This window comes from Schistocerca gregaria, chromosome 3, assembly GCF_023897955.1.
Source record: "Schistocerca gregaria isolate iqSchGreg1 chromosome 3, iqSchGreg1.2, whole genome shotgun sequence".
Taxonomy (NCBI): Eukaryota; Metazoa; Arthropoda; class Insecta; order Orthoptera; family Acrididae; genus Schistocerca; species Schistocerca gregaria.
The window spans coordinates 355797606-355815619 of record NC_064922.1 but is presented as its reverse complement, the minus strand read 5'-3'; the positions used below and the strand labels follow the sequence as shown (position 1 = coordinate 355815619).

Genomic DNA, 18014 nt, shown 5'->3' with positions numbered 1-18014 from the left:
TGCCATATTTATTTCTCACAGGCAGGGTACTTTCTCCATAGACAATGTTCATTACTGTATTATGATCTTATCCGATAGCCTTACTTATTAAAGCAACTACTAACAATTTTATTGAATTTGCTGGCATTGCTTTATAGAATAGTTTCATATTTATAGAGTGCAAAAGCTAATTGATCTAAGTAACAAAATTGAGCAATTAGCATTTATATTTATTTATTTATTTATTATCTTAATACCTTCTCTGGTAATCACTGTACTGACATTAGTGGGTAACTGCATGCCATAGAGATCTAAGGGCCACACCATTACTGCTAACTTGTGTATGAAACATTTAGATACCTGCAATTTCTCTCTCTCTCTCTCTCTCTCTCTCTCTCTCTCTCTCTCTCTCTCTCTCTCTCTCTCTCTCTCTCTTTCTTTTTTTTTCTTTCTTTTTTTTTTTTTTTTTTTTTTTTTTTTTTGCTACTTAGATTTTTGTGTTTTGTGAAATTGATGTCCCAGCCTTCAGTTCAGTGGGAAATGGGAAAGAGAAATAGAAAAAATGAATCTGGCTTTATAAGCAGCACTCTGCCAGGCAATGATGTTTAAGTCTTTAAGACTTATAGCTGGTTTTTGCACTCCCCAAATTTACAGCAGTATTTATTACAGTTGTCTGTTATCTAGGTATAACTTGTGTGTGTGACGTGAGAGGCAATTTGGCATAGGTCAAAAACAGATGTTCTCCTGCATTTTGGAGCCATGAATATCGGACTCATCAACAGGTTGATTTTGATTGATTTTATTGATTTGATTTTATTATATTTTTATCTTGTTGCTAATAGTGCCTTTTATCCTGCAAGTTTATAAATATCAGGACTAAACTGCTTCGACTTTGACAGAGCCTCAAAAAAACACAAAGACCAATGAGGCTTGCTGTTAGCTGGACTTGATGGCTGTTCATCAAAAAAGAAGATCCTGGAACTGTTTATTTCCAGCTTGGAAAGCTATAATGACGTCCTCCAGTGGATTGAACAGTTTTCTCTGAACCAAGGGATCAATGTCCATCATGTGAGATTAGCAAAATTTTTGTGCTTTCCTTCTGTACTGCCATGGTGTGTGAGAGAGAAGGAAAAGAATATTCATGCTGTAATTTAATTTTTGAGTAGGGGAGAATGGGAATAAGGAATTTTATAACTGAATTCTAAGTGCCTAACAATGTATTTAATATCAGATTGGTCAACTTAACATGGATACAGATATTTTCTGACTGAAATATTGGAAAAAGTACACCTGACCTATGTCATTTTTGCCTGAACATTTTCATCATTTCCAGTGGCTAAGAAAAAAATGAATAATGAATTTGCTTCAATTCTTTCCTCCATATAGTGATACACACTGATTAATAAGCTAAATAGTTATTCTAGTAAGTAATTAACAAGATAACCTAATCTTTTCGAACATTCAGAGTTTGTAGTTGTAGAGTTACAACTGATTATGGTTACAAAGACATAGCAGTTTCACATTATCCTTACCTTTTTAAGTGTTTGCACCCATGCTCGTGAACGTATCTGAATGTTTATTTCCTGATCTTTGATAAATTTCTTAACAACACATTTGAGACGAATACATTTTGTAGAATTGCACTGGATCAGTTGTTGAAAGTCATTGTCGGTTGCAACATCCCTTCTGAATCTATTGTAAAGCTTAAATTTATCTGTTTTCTCTTTGGATTGCTGCAAATTGGCTGAATGCCTAGAATTATCAGCATTCATGCTATCTGTTTCTTCATAGTACTCATCTTCCTCCTCATACTCATATTCTGTTTCTCCATCCACACTTTCATAATGCCTCTCTTCTGTGGCACTGGGATAAGACTGGCTATGACTCCATTGTTGAGAACTATATTTTCTGACACCACTTCCAGTATCCTCAGTACTGCTGGCAAGGTGGGAATGTGCACTCTGTGCTGAACCTGATGAATGATGCTGTGAGGCAGTGCCTCTGCTAATGTCGTTCAGTGTCCTGTGTGTCCCTGACTGACTAACAGTGTTTGGTTCGCCTGAAATCCAATAATGTTTCAACTGACCATCAGAAGTGACAGATCCAGGGAAGAGGTGTTCTTCAACATGTAAGGTATCCGAAGTCTCTTCACCTCCAAAACCAGGAGCAGGTACAAAACGAATGCCACCTTCTTTTGCAACGGGCTGCACAATACCGTGATCAGTCACCACATGTGCAGTACTACTGAACTGAGATGTATTAGGAGATGGACGATGATGTACTTGTGATGACTCATAACTTTCAACTGATTTATTGATTCCAACACCCATAGCACCTGTTTCCACAAGACCAAAAGCTCGTTCACTGTCCTCGGAAGTAGAAAAGCTGTAGTTGCTATAATGTCGTGTAGGCTTTCCACTTTCATCCCAAGTAACTGTATAGTTTCGGTAAGTATATATCCTTCTTCCTGTGCTAGTTTCGTTGTCTGGTCCATAATAATAAGTAATATTGTATCCTTCACCACCGCCGTGTCCCTTTTCGAACTGCTGTTTATATGTTAGATCACCTCCTTCACTTACAGTCGATGACGATTGCCCTGTTGACAATTTATCTTCTGAGAAAATTCCACCCTCTGCTTTGTGTTCTACATGTGTTGTGTCTGCACCTGCTACTTGGTGATATGTAGTGTTACTAGATGTTACACGGCGTGTTTCAGTGATTGTAGATCTGCCGCCAACTGTTACTTCTGATGTAGTTTTTGATACAGAACTTCCTCCTGCATCTATGTTTCCTTGCTGAGTAGAGTAGATTGATCCCTCCAGACCTTTTCCTCTCTGTTCAATCTGCACAAACAAATAAAATAAAATAGCACATTTTAGTTATTTAACCATATTAAATGCTCTTAGAGAGAATGTTAAAGATCTACATGACACACAATTTGCATATTCGTGACCATAGTCTTGGACTTATAAAAATGATAGAAATTTGAAACTGTGTAACTGTGATTTATCTTCCAGTATTCTGAATATTTCAGTTTGCACTCTTAAATCTTTCCTAACTAAGTTTAACTTTAATAAATCATGAGTCAGGATTGTTGATGAGTGCTAGCTTCAAGAAGAGAAAAATGCAGTACTGTGATAAGACACTTACAAAAAGTAAAAATTGGGGAAGGTTAAAAAGGAAGGGCAGGTCACTCAGACCAGAAAAAAAAGGATATTGAGACTATCCTACTTATCTACTGCCGAAGCACTCATAAAAGTTCATTGTTGAGGAGGATTAGAGTTTAATGTTAAGTGAATATGGGGAGGGGAGAATAAAAATGGATGCCATCTGCTAGAATTCTGCTCAGAATACTACATACAAAAAATCTGGTTAAAAAGTGAAACTGACAACAGTGAGGTTTTTTGTGTGTGTGTGGGGGGGGGGGGGGGGGATAAATAGTGCATTCTTTACAGTAGACAATAAACCCAAATCCACTGCAATAGAAATTGGGGCTCCAGGTAAGATTGAGTAGTTGGAAACTTATAATCAACTACCAGACTCGTCCCCAGGTGTAACCAAAAGTTTTAGAGGAAACCTCTCTTTGATAATACATATGTTCCCCAATCATAACTAGAAGAGACTTGAGCCTTCCAACAAATGATAGAATAATTACAGTTTTTGAAGTGGTTGATGTGGCAAGACATGTTACAAAATAATACCAAATGCTTTCTCTGAAAGCTAAATGGAGCATATAGTTCAGTATCACACTTATGGTGGAAATATAATAGATCTGTTGGTAACAAATAGAGCTGTCTTCTTTGAGGGTGTCCACCCTTAAACCAGTATCACTGACCATGAGGTTACTGTAGCAACAGTGATTACCAAAATACAAAGGGCAACAAATACAAGCAGAAAGATTTAAATCTTCAGTTCACAAAGTTAACTGGCAGTAGGATCATATCTCAAGGTAGACAGAAGCATGTAGAGGAACTGTGGCTCAAGATTAAAAGGATGCTTTATGAATGAAAAATACATGACACCTGTTTAATATTCCACAATATTTATTATTTAACTAACTGAGTTTTGGCTGTTGGCCCATCATTGGGTAAAAAAAAAAAAAAAAAAAAAAAAAAAAAAAAAAAAAAAAAAAAAATCTGTGTGGCTGTGAATTTTAAGAGATCAAAGACTTTAAACTATAACTAAACAAATAAAAGTATTATAGAACATTGCACAAGTGTTGTGTATTTTGTTCAAAATGTATGAATTACTCTACTGTGAACCAACAGAACAACTGATGAACACAGTTAAAAAAATTGCTGACTGAGGACTATAGAACAGTTCCTTTTGGGAGAGACCTGCTTGATAAACAGTCTGTTTCTTTACAAGTTTCTGTACACAGTGGCTACTGCACAGTTATGTAAAACATAACATTGAGCTATAGATAGAAAAATGTCAAATGAAACGTGTTTGACAATCAAAAGTCCAATACATGAAATCTTTAATGATTGCCACAGCAAAAGTAAAATGCTTCCTACAAAACACAAAGAAATTATAATCTTATGTCAAAGCTGACAGTGGCATCATAGTTAGTGTCTAGACATATGTGGATGACACAGAAACCAAAATTGAGGATAGCAGAGCAAAAACAAATTCTGAGCTCCATTTTCAAATTTCCTTTCCAAAAATGATCCAGAGGACTGCTCCAGTTTAACACTCTCACCTCTGTAAATTTCATATAATATGGTTTTTAGCTGAGTTATCTCCTTTTTAAACATTAAGAAACCGTAGACCCTAGAACAAAATACTATGCAGTGACTGGAAGAATAGGGTGTATACGACCCGGGAGATCCTGGAAAAACCCGGGAATTTTTTCATCTGGGAGAAAACCCGGGAATTGTTGCTTGTTTTAGTTTTCAGTTAAATTTTTGTGATTTTGACTGGTAAGAACCAATATTCTAACAAAGAACATTACTGTATCCCGCTGCTGCAGAATAATGGTGCAGCAACGAAACATGAACGAGAGGGGGGAAAAAAAAAAAAAAAAAAACGAAAATAAAAAAGTTGCATTGGAAATGCGCCGTATACAACAACAAAACAGTGCTCATTCAAACGTCTACGAACAGCAAAGTCTGTCAAACGCTGTAGGAAGACTCTGCAATGCTTTACAACAGCAAATTGCCTCCGATAAGCGTGACTTGACTGTTTAAATTAGATTCGTTTGAGCAGTTGCGGGCGGGATATTGCACATTCGCTGTTGGGTCGCGTATGAGTAGTACCTTCTCCCGCTTATGGTTACAGAAGTGTGGCTGAGCGCCACTGCTTAATATTGCCCCCGATTTGGAAATATAGTAAATCTGGGGCTGATGCACAGAGCAGTCTGAGTTGTGGTGGGGAAGTGGGTCGTCTCCACGTGACCTGTGTTTACGTTCAGTGATTTTGTTGTTTCCTCTTCGTTTATTGCTCTCATGTTAAATGATAACAAAATGGATTTTTGTGGCCGTGAGCTATCAAATTAATTAAAACAGTTCACATAATTATGGAAGGCTAAAATATGTTTTTAGTTTCAGATTTTATTTCCACCTTTCTGACAGTCAAGCATTAATCGCCTTACAGAACAATTAAGTTATTTTTGCCGATATTTATTAATCTTTTCTGCTGAGACAGTCAATTTATTAGAAACGAAGTGTTTGATTTCATGCTATTGGCTAGTTTCAACTTTTCACGGCATTTCAAGTGCACGTATGGCATTATGCCACATTGAACCAAACATAAGATAATATAGTACTGGTACTCCAAGAAAATTTACATGTGATTGCGCATTTGAAGCCTAATTGTGCATTTTAGTATGGTTCATGAAATTCCTACACTTTTGAAGTATCCTCTTTTGTCTTGTTTCTTTTATGACACAATGTAAGATCTTTTAATGTTTTACACTTACGAACATAAGGGCTTCCTGAGTCATCGTAGCTGCGCAAGCGCGATGACGCCTATTATCTGGCGCTCTGTTGCAACTGCTGAACGAAACCTATGTCTAACAGGTCAGGGGAAAATATTGCGAATGGTGTTTTGAAAAGCGCTACATTCAAAGAAGATTTACTTATACGCAAGATGAACTACATGCAAGAATGTACGATGAATTTCTTAAATCACAAAGCGTTTCACTCTCATTTAAAAGACAACTCTTTCAGGACGACCATTTAGAAGAATTTAGAGTCCAGAACATTAGACATTTACGTCGATATTAAAAATTTTACTGGCACATTTGTGTGATGTATCTTAAAGTGTAACACGCGCAAAAAAGATCAACATTATACAGGGTGTTACAAAAAGGTACGGCCAAACTTTCAGGAAACATTCCGCACACACAAATAAAGAAAAGATGTTATGAGGACATGTGTCCGGAAACGCTTAATTTCCATGTTAGAGCTCATTTTAGTTTCGTCAGTATGTACTGTACTTCCTCGATTCACCGCCAGTTGGCTCAATTGAAGGAAGGTAATGTTGACTTCGGTGCTTGTGTTGACATGCGACTCATTGCTCTACAGTACTAGCATCAAGCACATCAGTACATAGCAACAACAGGTTAGTGTTCATCACGAACGTGCAATGTTTACAAATGCGGAGTTGGCAGATGCCCATTTGATATATGGATTAGTACGGGGCAATACCCGTGGCGCGATACATTTGTATCGAGACAGATTCCCAGAACGAAGGTGTCCCAACAGGAAGACATTCGAAGCAATTGATCGGCGTCTTAGGGAGCACGGAACATTCCAGCCTATGACTCGCGACTGGGGAAGACCTGGAACGAAGAGGACACCTGCAATGGATGAGGCAATTCTTCGTGCAGTTGACGATAACCCTAATGTCAGCGTCAGAGGAGTTGTTGCTGTACAAGGTAACGTTGACCACGTCACTGTATGGAAAGTGCTACGGGAGAACCAGTTGTTTCCATACCATGTACAGCGCGTGCAGGCACTATCAGCAGCTGATTGGCCTCCATGGGTACACTTCTATGAATGGTTCATCCAACAATTTGTCAATACTCATTTCAGTGCAAATGTTCTCTTTACGGATGAGGCTTCATTCCAACGTGATCAAATTGTAAATTTTCACAATCAACATGTGTGGGCTGACGAGAATCCGCACGCAATTGTGCAATCACGTCATCAACACAGATTTTCTGTGAACGTTTGGGCAGGCATTGTTGGTGTTGTCTTGATTGGGCCCCATGTTCTTCCACCTACACTCAATGGAGCACGTTATCATGATTTCATACAGGATACTCTACCTGTGCTGCTAACACATGTGCCTTTACAAGTACGGCACAACATGTGGTTCATGCACAATGGAGCTCCTGCACATTTCAGTCGAAGTGTTCGAACGCTTCTCAACAACAGATTTGGTGACCGATGGATTGGTAAAGGCGGACCAATTCCATGCCCTCCACGCTCTCCTGACCTCAACCCTCTTGACTTTCATTTATGGGAGCATTTGAAAGCTCTTGTCTACGCAACCCTGGTACCAAACGTAGAGCCTCTCCAGGGCTGCATCAGCGCATCAGGGATTCCATGCGACGGAGTGTGGATGCATGTATCCTCGCTAACAGAGGACATTTTGAACATTTCCTGTAACAAAGTGTTTGAAGTCACGCTGGGACGTTCTGTTGCTGTGTGTTTCCATTCCATGATTAATGTGATTTGAAGAGAAGTAATAAGATGAGCTCTAACATCGAAAGTAAGCGTTTCCAGACACATGTCCACATAACATTTTCTTCCTTTGTGTGTGAGGAATGTTTCCTGAAAGTTTGGCCGTACCTTTTTGTAACACCCTGTATGTGGAAACTTGGCTTCTCTTCCAGCTTATTAAGCTTCGAGACCAATATTATATGTGAGCGCTATGTATGTTTATTTAAACCATTAACTTTCATTATTTGTGTGTTCTCGATACTTAAGAGTGATACTGCTATTGGCTGACTACATCACGTGTCCTATGCTGTCATCAGCTGGCGAGATCACGCTTACAAAAGCGTATCGCAATCAGTGCTTCAAAAAGTGCCATGCGGTGTTTGGTGGAATTCAAATTTATACCTTCGTAATACGAAAATATGCAGCGTACATGTTGCTGCACATCAAAGGTGTTTTTCCCCCCTGAGATTCATTTTCTAAAGTGCTGGGAAATTCTATGTCGGTATATAAAACAATAAACATTCAAAGGATTGATGAGTTTACAGTGCCGAGGAAGAGTATACTGTCACGTAACATAGAAAAAGTGTACTTTCACCCGGGAGAAAGTGTATTTTTAACCGGGAAATCCGGGAATTTTTTTTCTTTGTCCACTTATACACCCTGAAGAAAGCACAGGTCACAACTGTCTACAAGAATGGTAGCTGGAAGTGATCCAGAAAACCACTATACAATATCATTGAGATCTGTTGTTGTAGGACATTGAAACATATTCTGAGATAAAACATAGTGTGTTATCTTGAACACAGTAACCTCCTCCATGACAACAAGTTTATGTTAGGAAAACACTGGTCATAGGAGACCTAACTGTACTTTCCTCAGATGACTCCCTAAACACCATGGATCAAGACAGTTATGTAAATGCAGTATTTCTTGACTTTTGAAAAGTTTTTGGCTTTGTATCGCATTAATACATACTAATGAGAGTACAGCCCTGTTATTTCCAACTTAAGTTTGTGACAGGGTTGAGGGTTTATTGGTAGGGAGGAGACAGCATTTTATCTTGGATAAAGTATCAGACAGATACAGAGGCAACTTCAGGCATGCCCCTGTGACCTATATTAGGATCTACCTGTTCATGTTGTATTAATGACCTGGCTGACAGTATCAATAGTAACCTCAGACATTTTGCCGATGATGCAGTTATATATGAGTATAATACGACACTATCTGAAAAAAGATTCACAAATATTTAATCAGATATTCATTAGATTTAAAGTGGTACAAAGACTGACAGTTTCCTTTAAACATTCAGATGTGTAATACAGGGTGGCCCAGGAGGAATGGTTGGAATTTAGGGACAATGTGAAACACATCTCTTCTAGTGAACAACTGTTCATAGCTCTTAAGGTATGCATTTTAGAGCCAATGTTTACAAGGATTCTGATTTGAATGTTCATCCCTGTCACATCCCTAAATGCTAACCATTCCTCCTGAGACACACTGTATTGCTTACTTCAAAAAATGGGTGAAACTCATAGCATTTGACTACAACCGCTGTGAGTCTCAGTTGGAATCAATCAACTCATACAAAGATCAGGTTGTATCAGTTTGTAGGGATATAAAATGAAATGATCACATAGGCTGAGTCATAGATAAAGCAGGTTCAATTCTAGGATAGTGGGAAAATGCAGTCAGCCTACAAATGCAACTGCTATAGAACTCTCTTCTCTTCTATTCTCAACTGTTTCTCAACCATAGCAGATAGTGCTAACAGCAGCTATTGAACATAAACAGAGATGTGCAACATGAGAGTCCTGTAAATGCTGGCAAAACTGAATTTTCAGGCTCCTGAGGATAGTCATCAACCATCCTGCACCACCTTGCTTACAAAGTTTCAAGTAGCAGTATAAAGTGAATAATCCAACATTACACCTCATCCCACTAAATATCACATATGTAAGGACCCCAAATATAACATTAGACTAACTGCAGTGTGCACAGAGGATTTTAACAGTAATTTTTTGTGCTCCAAATGTGAACGAAAAGGGGAGAAAACTTAATAAGGAAATTGCCTTTTGCTATGCACTTTACAATGATTTGCACATTGTAGATGTAGATGAGCACCCTGTCTCAAGTAATAAATTTCATATTTTAATTCCCTATTTTAATTCTAATGTTTAACATATAGTGAAGAATATTTGACTATTTAACTGATAATGCACAAATAGTGTTTTAATGCTTTGCTGAATTTCTCCATTTAACATTTAAAGCATTGTTATATAAAAATTACATTACAATATGGTGTAGTTGGAAATGTCACATTAAAAAGAGGTGTGTTAGTTAATGAGATAAAGGTGGTTGTTGTGGTCTTCAGTTCAAAGATGGTTTGATGCAACTTCCATGCAGATTCTTCCTGAGCAGTCTCTTCATTTCTGCATAACTACAGCAACTTACATCCATCTGAATCTGCTTACTATGTCCAAGCCTTTGTCTCCCTCTCCAATTTTACTGTTCACACTTACCCATCCCCTCCCCCCCTCTCTCTCTCTCTCTCTCTCTCTCTCTCTCTCTCTCTCTCTCTCTCTCTCTCTCTCTCTCTCTCTCTCTCTCTCTCTCTCTTTTAAAATAAACCATCCATGATGATGAACATCAACAAAAGCAAAATGAGGATAATGGAATATAGTCGAAATAAGTCGGGTGATGCTGAGGGAATTAGATTAGGAAATGAGGCACTCAAAGTAGTAAAGGAGTTTTGCTATTTGGGGAGCAAAATAATTGATGATGGTTGAAGTAGAGAGGATATAAAATGTAGACTGGCAATGGCAAGGAAAGGGTTTCTGAAGAAGAGAAATTTATTAACATCGAGTATAGATTTAAGTGTCAGGAAGTTGTTTCTGAAAGTATTTGTATGGAGTGTAGCCATGTATGGCAGTGAAACATGGACGATAAATACTTTAGGCAAGAAGAGAATAGAAGCTTTCGAAATGTGGTGCTACAGAAGAATGCTGGAAATTAGATGGGTAGATCACGTAACTAATGAGGAAGTATTGAATAGGATTGGGGAGAAGAGAAGTTTGTGGCACAACTTGACCAGAAGAAGGGATCGGTTGGTAGGACATGTTCTGAGGCATCAAGGGATCACCAATTTAGTATTGGAGGGCAGCGTGGAGGTTAAAAATCGTAGAGGGAGACCAAGAGATGAGTACACTAAGCAGATTCAGAAGGATGTAGGTTGCAGTAGGTACTGGGAGATGAAGAAGCTTGCACAGGATAGAGTAGCATGGAGAGTTGCATCCAACCAGTCTCAGGACTGAAGACAACAACAACAACAACAACATCAACAACGATTCCTCAGGATTTCAGAATTTTTTCTTATCACCTAATCCCTTCTTTTGGTCAAGTTTATTTTTCCCCCTGTTTGAGTCAGTAATTTATCACTAGTTATTTGATCTAACCATCTAATCTTCAGCATTCTTCAGTGGACTACAATTCAAAATCTTGTGGGAACTGTCTATCATCCAGATTTCACTTCCATACGAGGCTATACCCCTGCCAAACAGCTTCAGAAACGGCTCCCTAACGCTTAAATTTATATTTGATGTTAACATGTTTCAAGCCTGCATTTTCTATTCCCTTACTTCTGCCTTCTTCTGTTACTTGTAGGTTCAGTATTGCTTAAATTTTCTGACATTTCTGTGGCACCAAAATGATCACTCCTCCCCCTCCTCCCCTCCCAACCCGTATTAGCTTCCAGCAGTCATTTCATTCTTTTGTAGATAAGTTGTGTTACTATTTTGCAACCATCAATTGTGGTTTGATAATATACACAGCTGACAGCATATGCCCTCTTTGTCATTGGGATTATTACACTTTTCTTGGAGTATTTTGACTGTCTTTTATATCCTACTTAGCAGATGGTATGGTTTTGTGTCTGGTTCTCCCAAGCATTTTAATCATTCCTTTAGGAACGTCAGGCACTCCAGATATCTTGTTTTGACTAGGATCCATTTCTTCTTTCATTTCCATTTCCATTTCCATTTCCATTTCCATTACTTCCACCTTTCAGGTTCCCCGACTTGCTTTGAACTGTCTGAGCTCTGAAAGTTCATGCAGCTGCTTCTCTTTTCTCCAAAGATATTTTCATTTTGTAACTTAAATTTGGCATTTCATTTGTTATCCAAGGATGTGTTATTGTCTGCTGTCATCACTCTCTACTCATCGACCTTCTATTGTATTTCTTTTGCCTACTTCAGTCAGTTATTGCCTAATGCTCCCTTTTAAACTCTCAACAATCTTTCTATCTTTTACATTATCCAGATCATACATCCTTAACATCCAATCATTCTGAATTTTCTTCATCTTCAAGCAGCATTTCATAACTAATAAATTGTGATAGGTGCCACATCTGTTCCTGGAAATACTCTGCAGTTTAAAATCTGGTTGCTAAATTTGTCTAACTATCGTTAGTAAATTTTCTGGTGTCTCCAGGTCTTACACATGCGCAAGTTCCTTTTACTGTTTATAAAACAAGGTTTACCAATGATTAAACAGTGCACTGTGCAGAATTCTACCAGATCGCTTCCCTTTTCATTCTTTTACCCCATTCCATGTTCACCTACTACTGAATTCCTATCCCCCATCAAAATTATATTGTCAAGACATGGTGAATAATTTCCTTTATCTCATCACACATTTTTAGATCTCATTAGTTGCAGAGCAACTGTGATGCGTCTTGGGTTCTTGTTTATCTTGGCTACAATAATGTGGTCATCTTACTGTTCATAGTACGACAATCACATTCCTATTTTAAAATCTTACTCCTACATTACCTTTATTTGGTTTTGCATCATTTTTCTGCACAATCTGTCCATATCTCTTTTTAAATTACCTAACCTACCCATCAGATTAAAGAGCTAAGTCCACAGTCCTACTGCTAGAAAGTTACATTTGTATTTTCTGATGACAAAATCCTCCCAAGTAGTCCCTGCCCAGAGGTCCAAATGGGGGACAATTTTAACTCCAGAATATTTTGCCCAAGAGGATGCCGTCATCATTTAACCATAGAGTAGAGCCACATGTCCTCAGGAAATATAATGTTTGTACTTTCTCCTTGTTTTCAGCTGTGACATAGTTAAAACACAGCGACTACTGAACAGGCTGCTGTCCCTCTTCAGTTAGTCTGGCCTCTCCACAGATAACCTTCCAATGTGGTTGTGTCGACATTACAGCTATCTGTTATGGCACATAAGCTATCCCATTGTGTCGAAGTCCATGGTTTGTGGGAGAAATATAGATGACAACATAACTATATAAAACATTTGTGCTTTCTGCATATTAATTTCCAAAACTTTTTATGGAGGTATTTTTCAGTAAAGAAGACATGATATTGTATGAGTAATCATAGCATATTTATAAATTCATTTTCAAATATGAGAAACTTTATATCATCTTTACATTCAGCATCTGTACATTTTCATGAAGTGATGTAACAGAAATAAACAACGTACAGAGTATACCATGACTGAATTGATTAAAAGCATCCATATTTTCATATAGTTTTAAGCTGATGCCAATCAGCATATGTAACATTTTGTAATACAGTGTTAACTATAAAAGAATCTCGAGCTTGTAGTTTTTATATATTTACATTTTATTTCGCTCAGAACTCTGTGTTAATATTCTTTAAATAGCATAGCTATTGTAACAATTCGAACATCATCATCACATATTGTCTTAATATACTACCAAATCAGTTGGTATGTTTTAAATGACCACAAAGAACAAACAATGTTTCTGTTTGATCTGTTAATTGTTAATACAGCAGTGTTCCTTAAATTTTGACAAGAGGTTTTCTCTCTGATATTTTGATTTTTACCCACATAATATGGTACTTGATAGCTAATGAACAAAAATAGTGCATACAAAAGAACTCATCATGAATGAGATGGAAATATAGATGCAACAAGTATGTACACTGGTGGAAAAAATAAGTATTTGATCAGTAGCTGAATAACAGTAAACAAAAATTAAACTATTAGAGTTGTGGTTTCACTCAAATGGATGAGAACTGAAAAATCTGTAAGTAATGATGAAAAAGGTAAGACTTAAAACTGAATCAAACAATGGATTAATAGCAAGAAGAAAAATGAACTATGACAACTAAGGGAGTCAATGTAGGTCACAGAGAGAATGAAGATGAAGAAATTAATTAAGATTTAACATTGGTGGTCATGAGAATATATAGTGTGCTAACAGTTAACTCATTGTGGAATTTAGTACTAGAGCATGATGTTGGTAGTGAAACATTACCAAAATCATTTGAACATTGTTAAAGGGTAGCTGGGTACTTCTGAAAATGGTAACGTGTAGAAGACTGAAATGGAACATTAATTTTTCAATATGTGTAGCTTGTACGTTCTGTAAGTCCAAAAAGTTAAATCTTGATTCTTTGAGGGAACAATAAAACTTGACAACAAACTGACAGTGAAGTTTTCCTTACCTTTAAAGTAAAAGGATTTGCATCTACCAGCTTGTCGCAGACAATAGGACCACTGACGTCAGGTTGCTCCAGTACATAAAAGAAGGGATCACCTTAACATATAAGAGAATTTATTTGATGTTAAATGTTTGATTTTAATACTGCATCATTAAATACAATATTATTTAAAACATGCATCAAATTGTACCTGCAAGTGTGTACATTGGCCAAAGGACATACACTTCAGCTTCCACAATGTCAGATGGTCCTTGATTGACTATTGTGTATGTATGTGTCACCTGGGGTCCAATCTCTGACTCACGAGTTATATTGACAGCACTGTAGGCTGTTGCATTATAATATAATTCTTGTGGATTTGATGCTCTGCAATAGAAGTATCACATCAATTACAAAGTTTCATATGTTCATTGATGAGTAATTGAATTGCAGATAATGTTTGCATTGGAGAGAGTGATAATGTCACTAAAGGAAATGGAATAGTTCAGGATATCACATCACATCACATCACATAACTGGATTGTTGTCAAGCATTTTACTGGCTGTTTGCTTGAGGGTCTAGCCAAGTATTGACAAGGCCTCTGTATTTCATTGTAGGTGTGTGATTGTAATATACTCAGTCTCCAAAGTTGCGTAGGTACTGGTTCTTCCAAGTGCCGCTATTCAAAGGGTATACCGTAAAACACATGATTTCAAGCAAAACTTGTTGCAAGAATAAACTACAATGTGTAAAAACAACAATGATGACATGATGTGTCATCTGCTACAAATTCTAACTGTAAATAATTTGTAACTAAAGGCAACAACTCAATAAGTAGTAGAGATGTTTGGTCATTGACAGACACACAAACAAGACTGAAAACTTTGCCAGTTTCAGACGAATTCTTTTTTGAGCTAGAGTACACATACTTGTATGCACTCACGTGCCCCCCCCCCCCCCCCCTCTCTCTCTCTCTCTCTCTCTCTCTCTCTCTCTCTCTCTCTCTCTCTCTCTCTCTCTCTCTCTCTCACACACACACACACACACACACACACACACACACACACACACACACACACACAGCACAGCACAGCACATGTGGTGGTGGGGCATGTGCACGTGTGTAGATGTTCTAGCCCAAAAGGGAATTCATCTGAAAGCTAGAGGATTTTTCTACCTTTGCTTCCCAATTACTTAGAGTCTACCAGAACTTCCCCTGTAGAGGTTCTATCCGCATAGATGGGCCACAGTAAGCAAGTCATTAAGCTGGTTCAATACTGGGCAGCAATAAACAGTGAATACCCATACATTTCAGAACCAGTTTCTCTCTATACAACATCACCTCTAACATGTACCACTGCTCATCATGCATCACAGGCCACATAGATTAGCATAAGTACAGAAATACTGTCATTTGATGTTGCAATTGTGGGAACAGTAAACCTGAGCTGTCGAGGTATGATACATGTTATGCTGATGGCTGGGTATGAGTATGTCAAAAAGCACATCATATGATGCATCCCTGTTGCCAGAAGGGCACAATTCATACAATTAGTGGTTGCAGTCTTATGTAGGCAATCTTTGCAAGGGATGAAATAAGGTTTCTGATTTGTCTGTGACTGTCTGTCACCAGAAAGTAAGACGGAAACCTTTTGTCAAATCATGTGCATAGTTTCTTTCATCTACAACACATAACAAGCAATATACAGCACAACTTCATTTCTGATGAGCATTTGAATGATGTGATGAACACTCCCCATCCCTCTGAGTCACCTATTTTGGACACTCTAGAGATCTCATCAAACAAGATGTGCAGGCCTTGGATCCACCTGTGACTAATCTCCAAGAGTTATGAACAACAGTCGAGTGGTAATGAATCAGAACAACTCCAAACACTTTGGTGTCTTGTGGAGTCACTGTCACAATTCTTGCCACCATCATCAGTGCAAAAGAGGCTTCTACATTCTGTTAGAAATATCTCAGTAATTCACTTCCTCATGAATGTGTTGTTGTTGTTGTTGTTGTGTTGTTGTGGTCTTCAGTCCTGAGACTGGTTTGATGCAGCTCTCCATTCTACTCTATACTGTGCAAGCTGCTTCATCTCCCAGTACCTAGTGCAACCTACATCCTTCTGAATCTGCTTAGTGTATTCATCTCTTGGTCTCCCTCTACGATTTTTACCCTCCACGCTGCCCTCCAATACTAAATTGGCGATCCCTTGATGCCTCAGAACATGTCCTACCAACCGATCCCTTCTTCTGGTCAAGTTGTGCCACAAACTTCTCTTCTCCCCAATCCTATTTAATACTTCCTCATTAGTTACATGATCTACCCATCTAATTTCCAGCATTCTTCTGTAGCACCACATTTCGAAAGCTTCTATTCTCTTCTTGTCCAAACTATTTATCGTCCATGTTTCACTTCCATACATGGCTACACTCCATACAAATACTTTCAGAAACGACTTCCTGACACTTAAATCTATACTCGATGTTAACAAATTTTTCTTCTACAGAAATGCTTTCCTTGCCATTGCCAGTCTACATTTTATATCCTCTCTACTTCAACCATCATCAATTATTTTGCTCCCCAAATAGCAAAACTCCTTTACTACTTTAAGTGCCTCATTTCCTAATCTAATTCCCTCAGCAGCACCCAACTTAATTCTACTACATTCCATTATCCTCGTTTTGCTTTTGTTGATGTTCATCCTATATCCTCCTTTCAAGACACTATCCATTCCATTCAACTGCTCTTCCAAGTCCTTTGCTGTCTCTGACAGAATTACGATGTCATCGGCGAACCTCAAAGTTTTTATTTCTTCTCCATGGATTTTAATGCCTACCCCGAATTTTTCTTTTGTTTCCTTTACTGCTTGCTCTATGTAGAGATTGAATAACATCGGGGAGAGGCTACAACCCTGTCTTTACTCCCTTCCCAACAACTGCTTCCCTTTCATGTCCCTCGACTCTTATAACTGCCATCTGGTTTCTGTACAAATTGTAAATAGCTTTTCGCTCCCTGTATTTTACCCCCGCAACCTGTAGAATTTGGAAGAGAGTATTCCAGTCAACATTGTCAAAAGCTTTCTCTAAGTCTACGAATGCTAGAAACGTAGGTTTGCCTTTCCTTAATCTTTCTTCTAAGACAAGTCGTAAGGTCAGTATTGCCTCACGTGTTCCAACATTTCTACGGAATCCAAACTGATCTTCCCCGAGGTCGGCTTCTACCAGTTTTTCCATTCGTCTCTAAAGAATTCGTGTTAGTATTTTGCAGCTGTGGTTTATTAAACTGATTGTTCGGTAATTTTCATATCTGTCAACACCTGCTTTCTTTGGGATTGGAATTATTATATTCTTCTTGAAGTCTGAGGGTATTTCGCCTGTCTCATACATCTTGCTCACCAGATGGTAGAGTTTTGTCAGGACTGGCTCTCCCAAGGCCGTCAGTAGTTCCAATGGAATGTTGTCTACTCCGGGGTCCTTGTTTCGGCTCAGGTCTTTCAGTGCTCTGTCAAACTCTTCACGCAGTATCGTATCTCCCATTTCATCTTCATCCACATCCTCTTCCATTTCCATAATATTGTCATCAAGTACATCGCCCTTGTATAGACCCTCTATATACTCCTTCCACCTTTCTGCTTTCCCTTCTTTGCTTAGAACTGGGTTTCCATCTGAGCTCTTGATGTTCATACAAGTGGTTCTCTTTTCTCCAAAGGTCTCTCTAATTTTCCTGTAGGCAGTATCTATCTTACCCCTAGTGAGATAAGCCTCTACATCCTTACATTTGTCCTCTAGCCATCCCTGCTTAGCCATTTTGCACTTCCTGTCGATCTCATTTTTGAGACGTTTGTATTCCTTTTTGCCTGCTTCATTTACTGCATTTTTAT

The 18014-nt window shown here is 38.1% G+C and overlaps 1 protein-coding gene across 1 annotated transcript in view; it reads right to left on the bottom strand.

The window, feature by feature from the left end:
• LOC126356154 (integrin alpha-PS2-like) overlaps positions 1–18014 on the bottom strand; it is a 372087-nt gene that overhangs the window by 4434 nt on the left and 349639 nt on the right. Inside the window, exons 16-18 of the mRNA XM_050006898.1 lie at positions 14336–14511; positions 14149–14240; positions 1512–2822 (exon numbers count right to left, since the gene is read on the bottom strand). Coding sequence (XP_049862855.1) covers positions 1512–2822; positions 14149–14240; positions 14336–14511 — 1579 coding nt within the window. The remainder of the gene's footprint in view (positions 1–1511; positions 2823–14148; positions 14241–14335; positions 14512–18014) is intronic.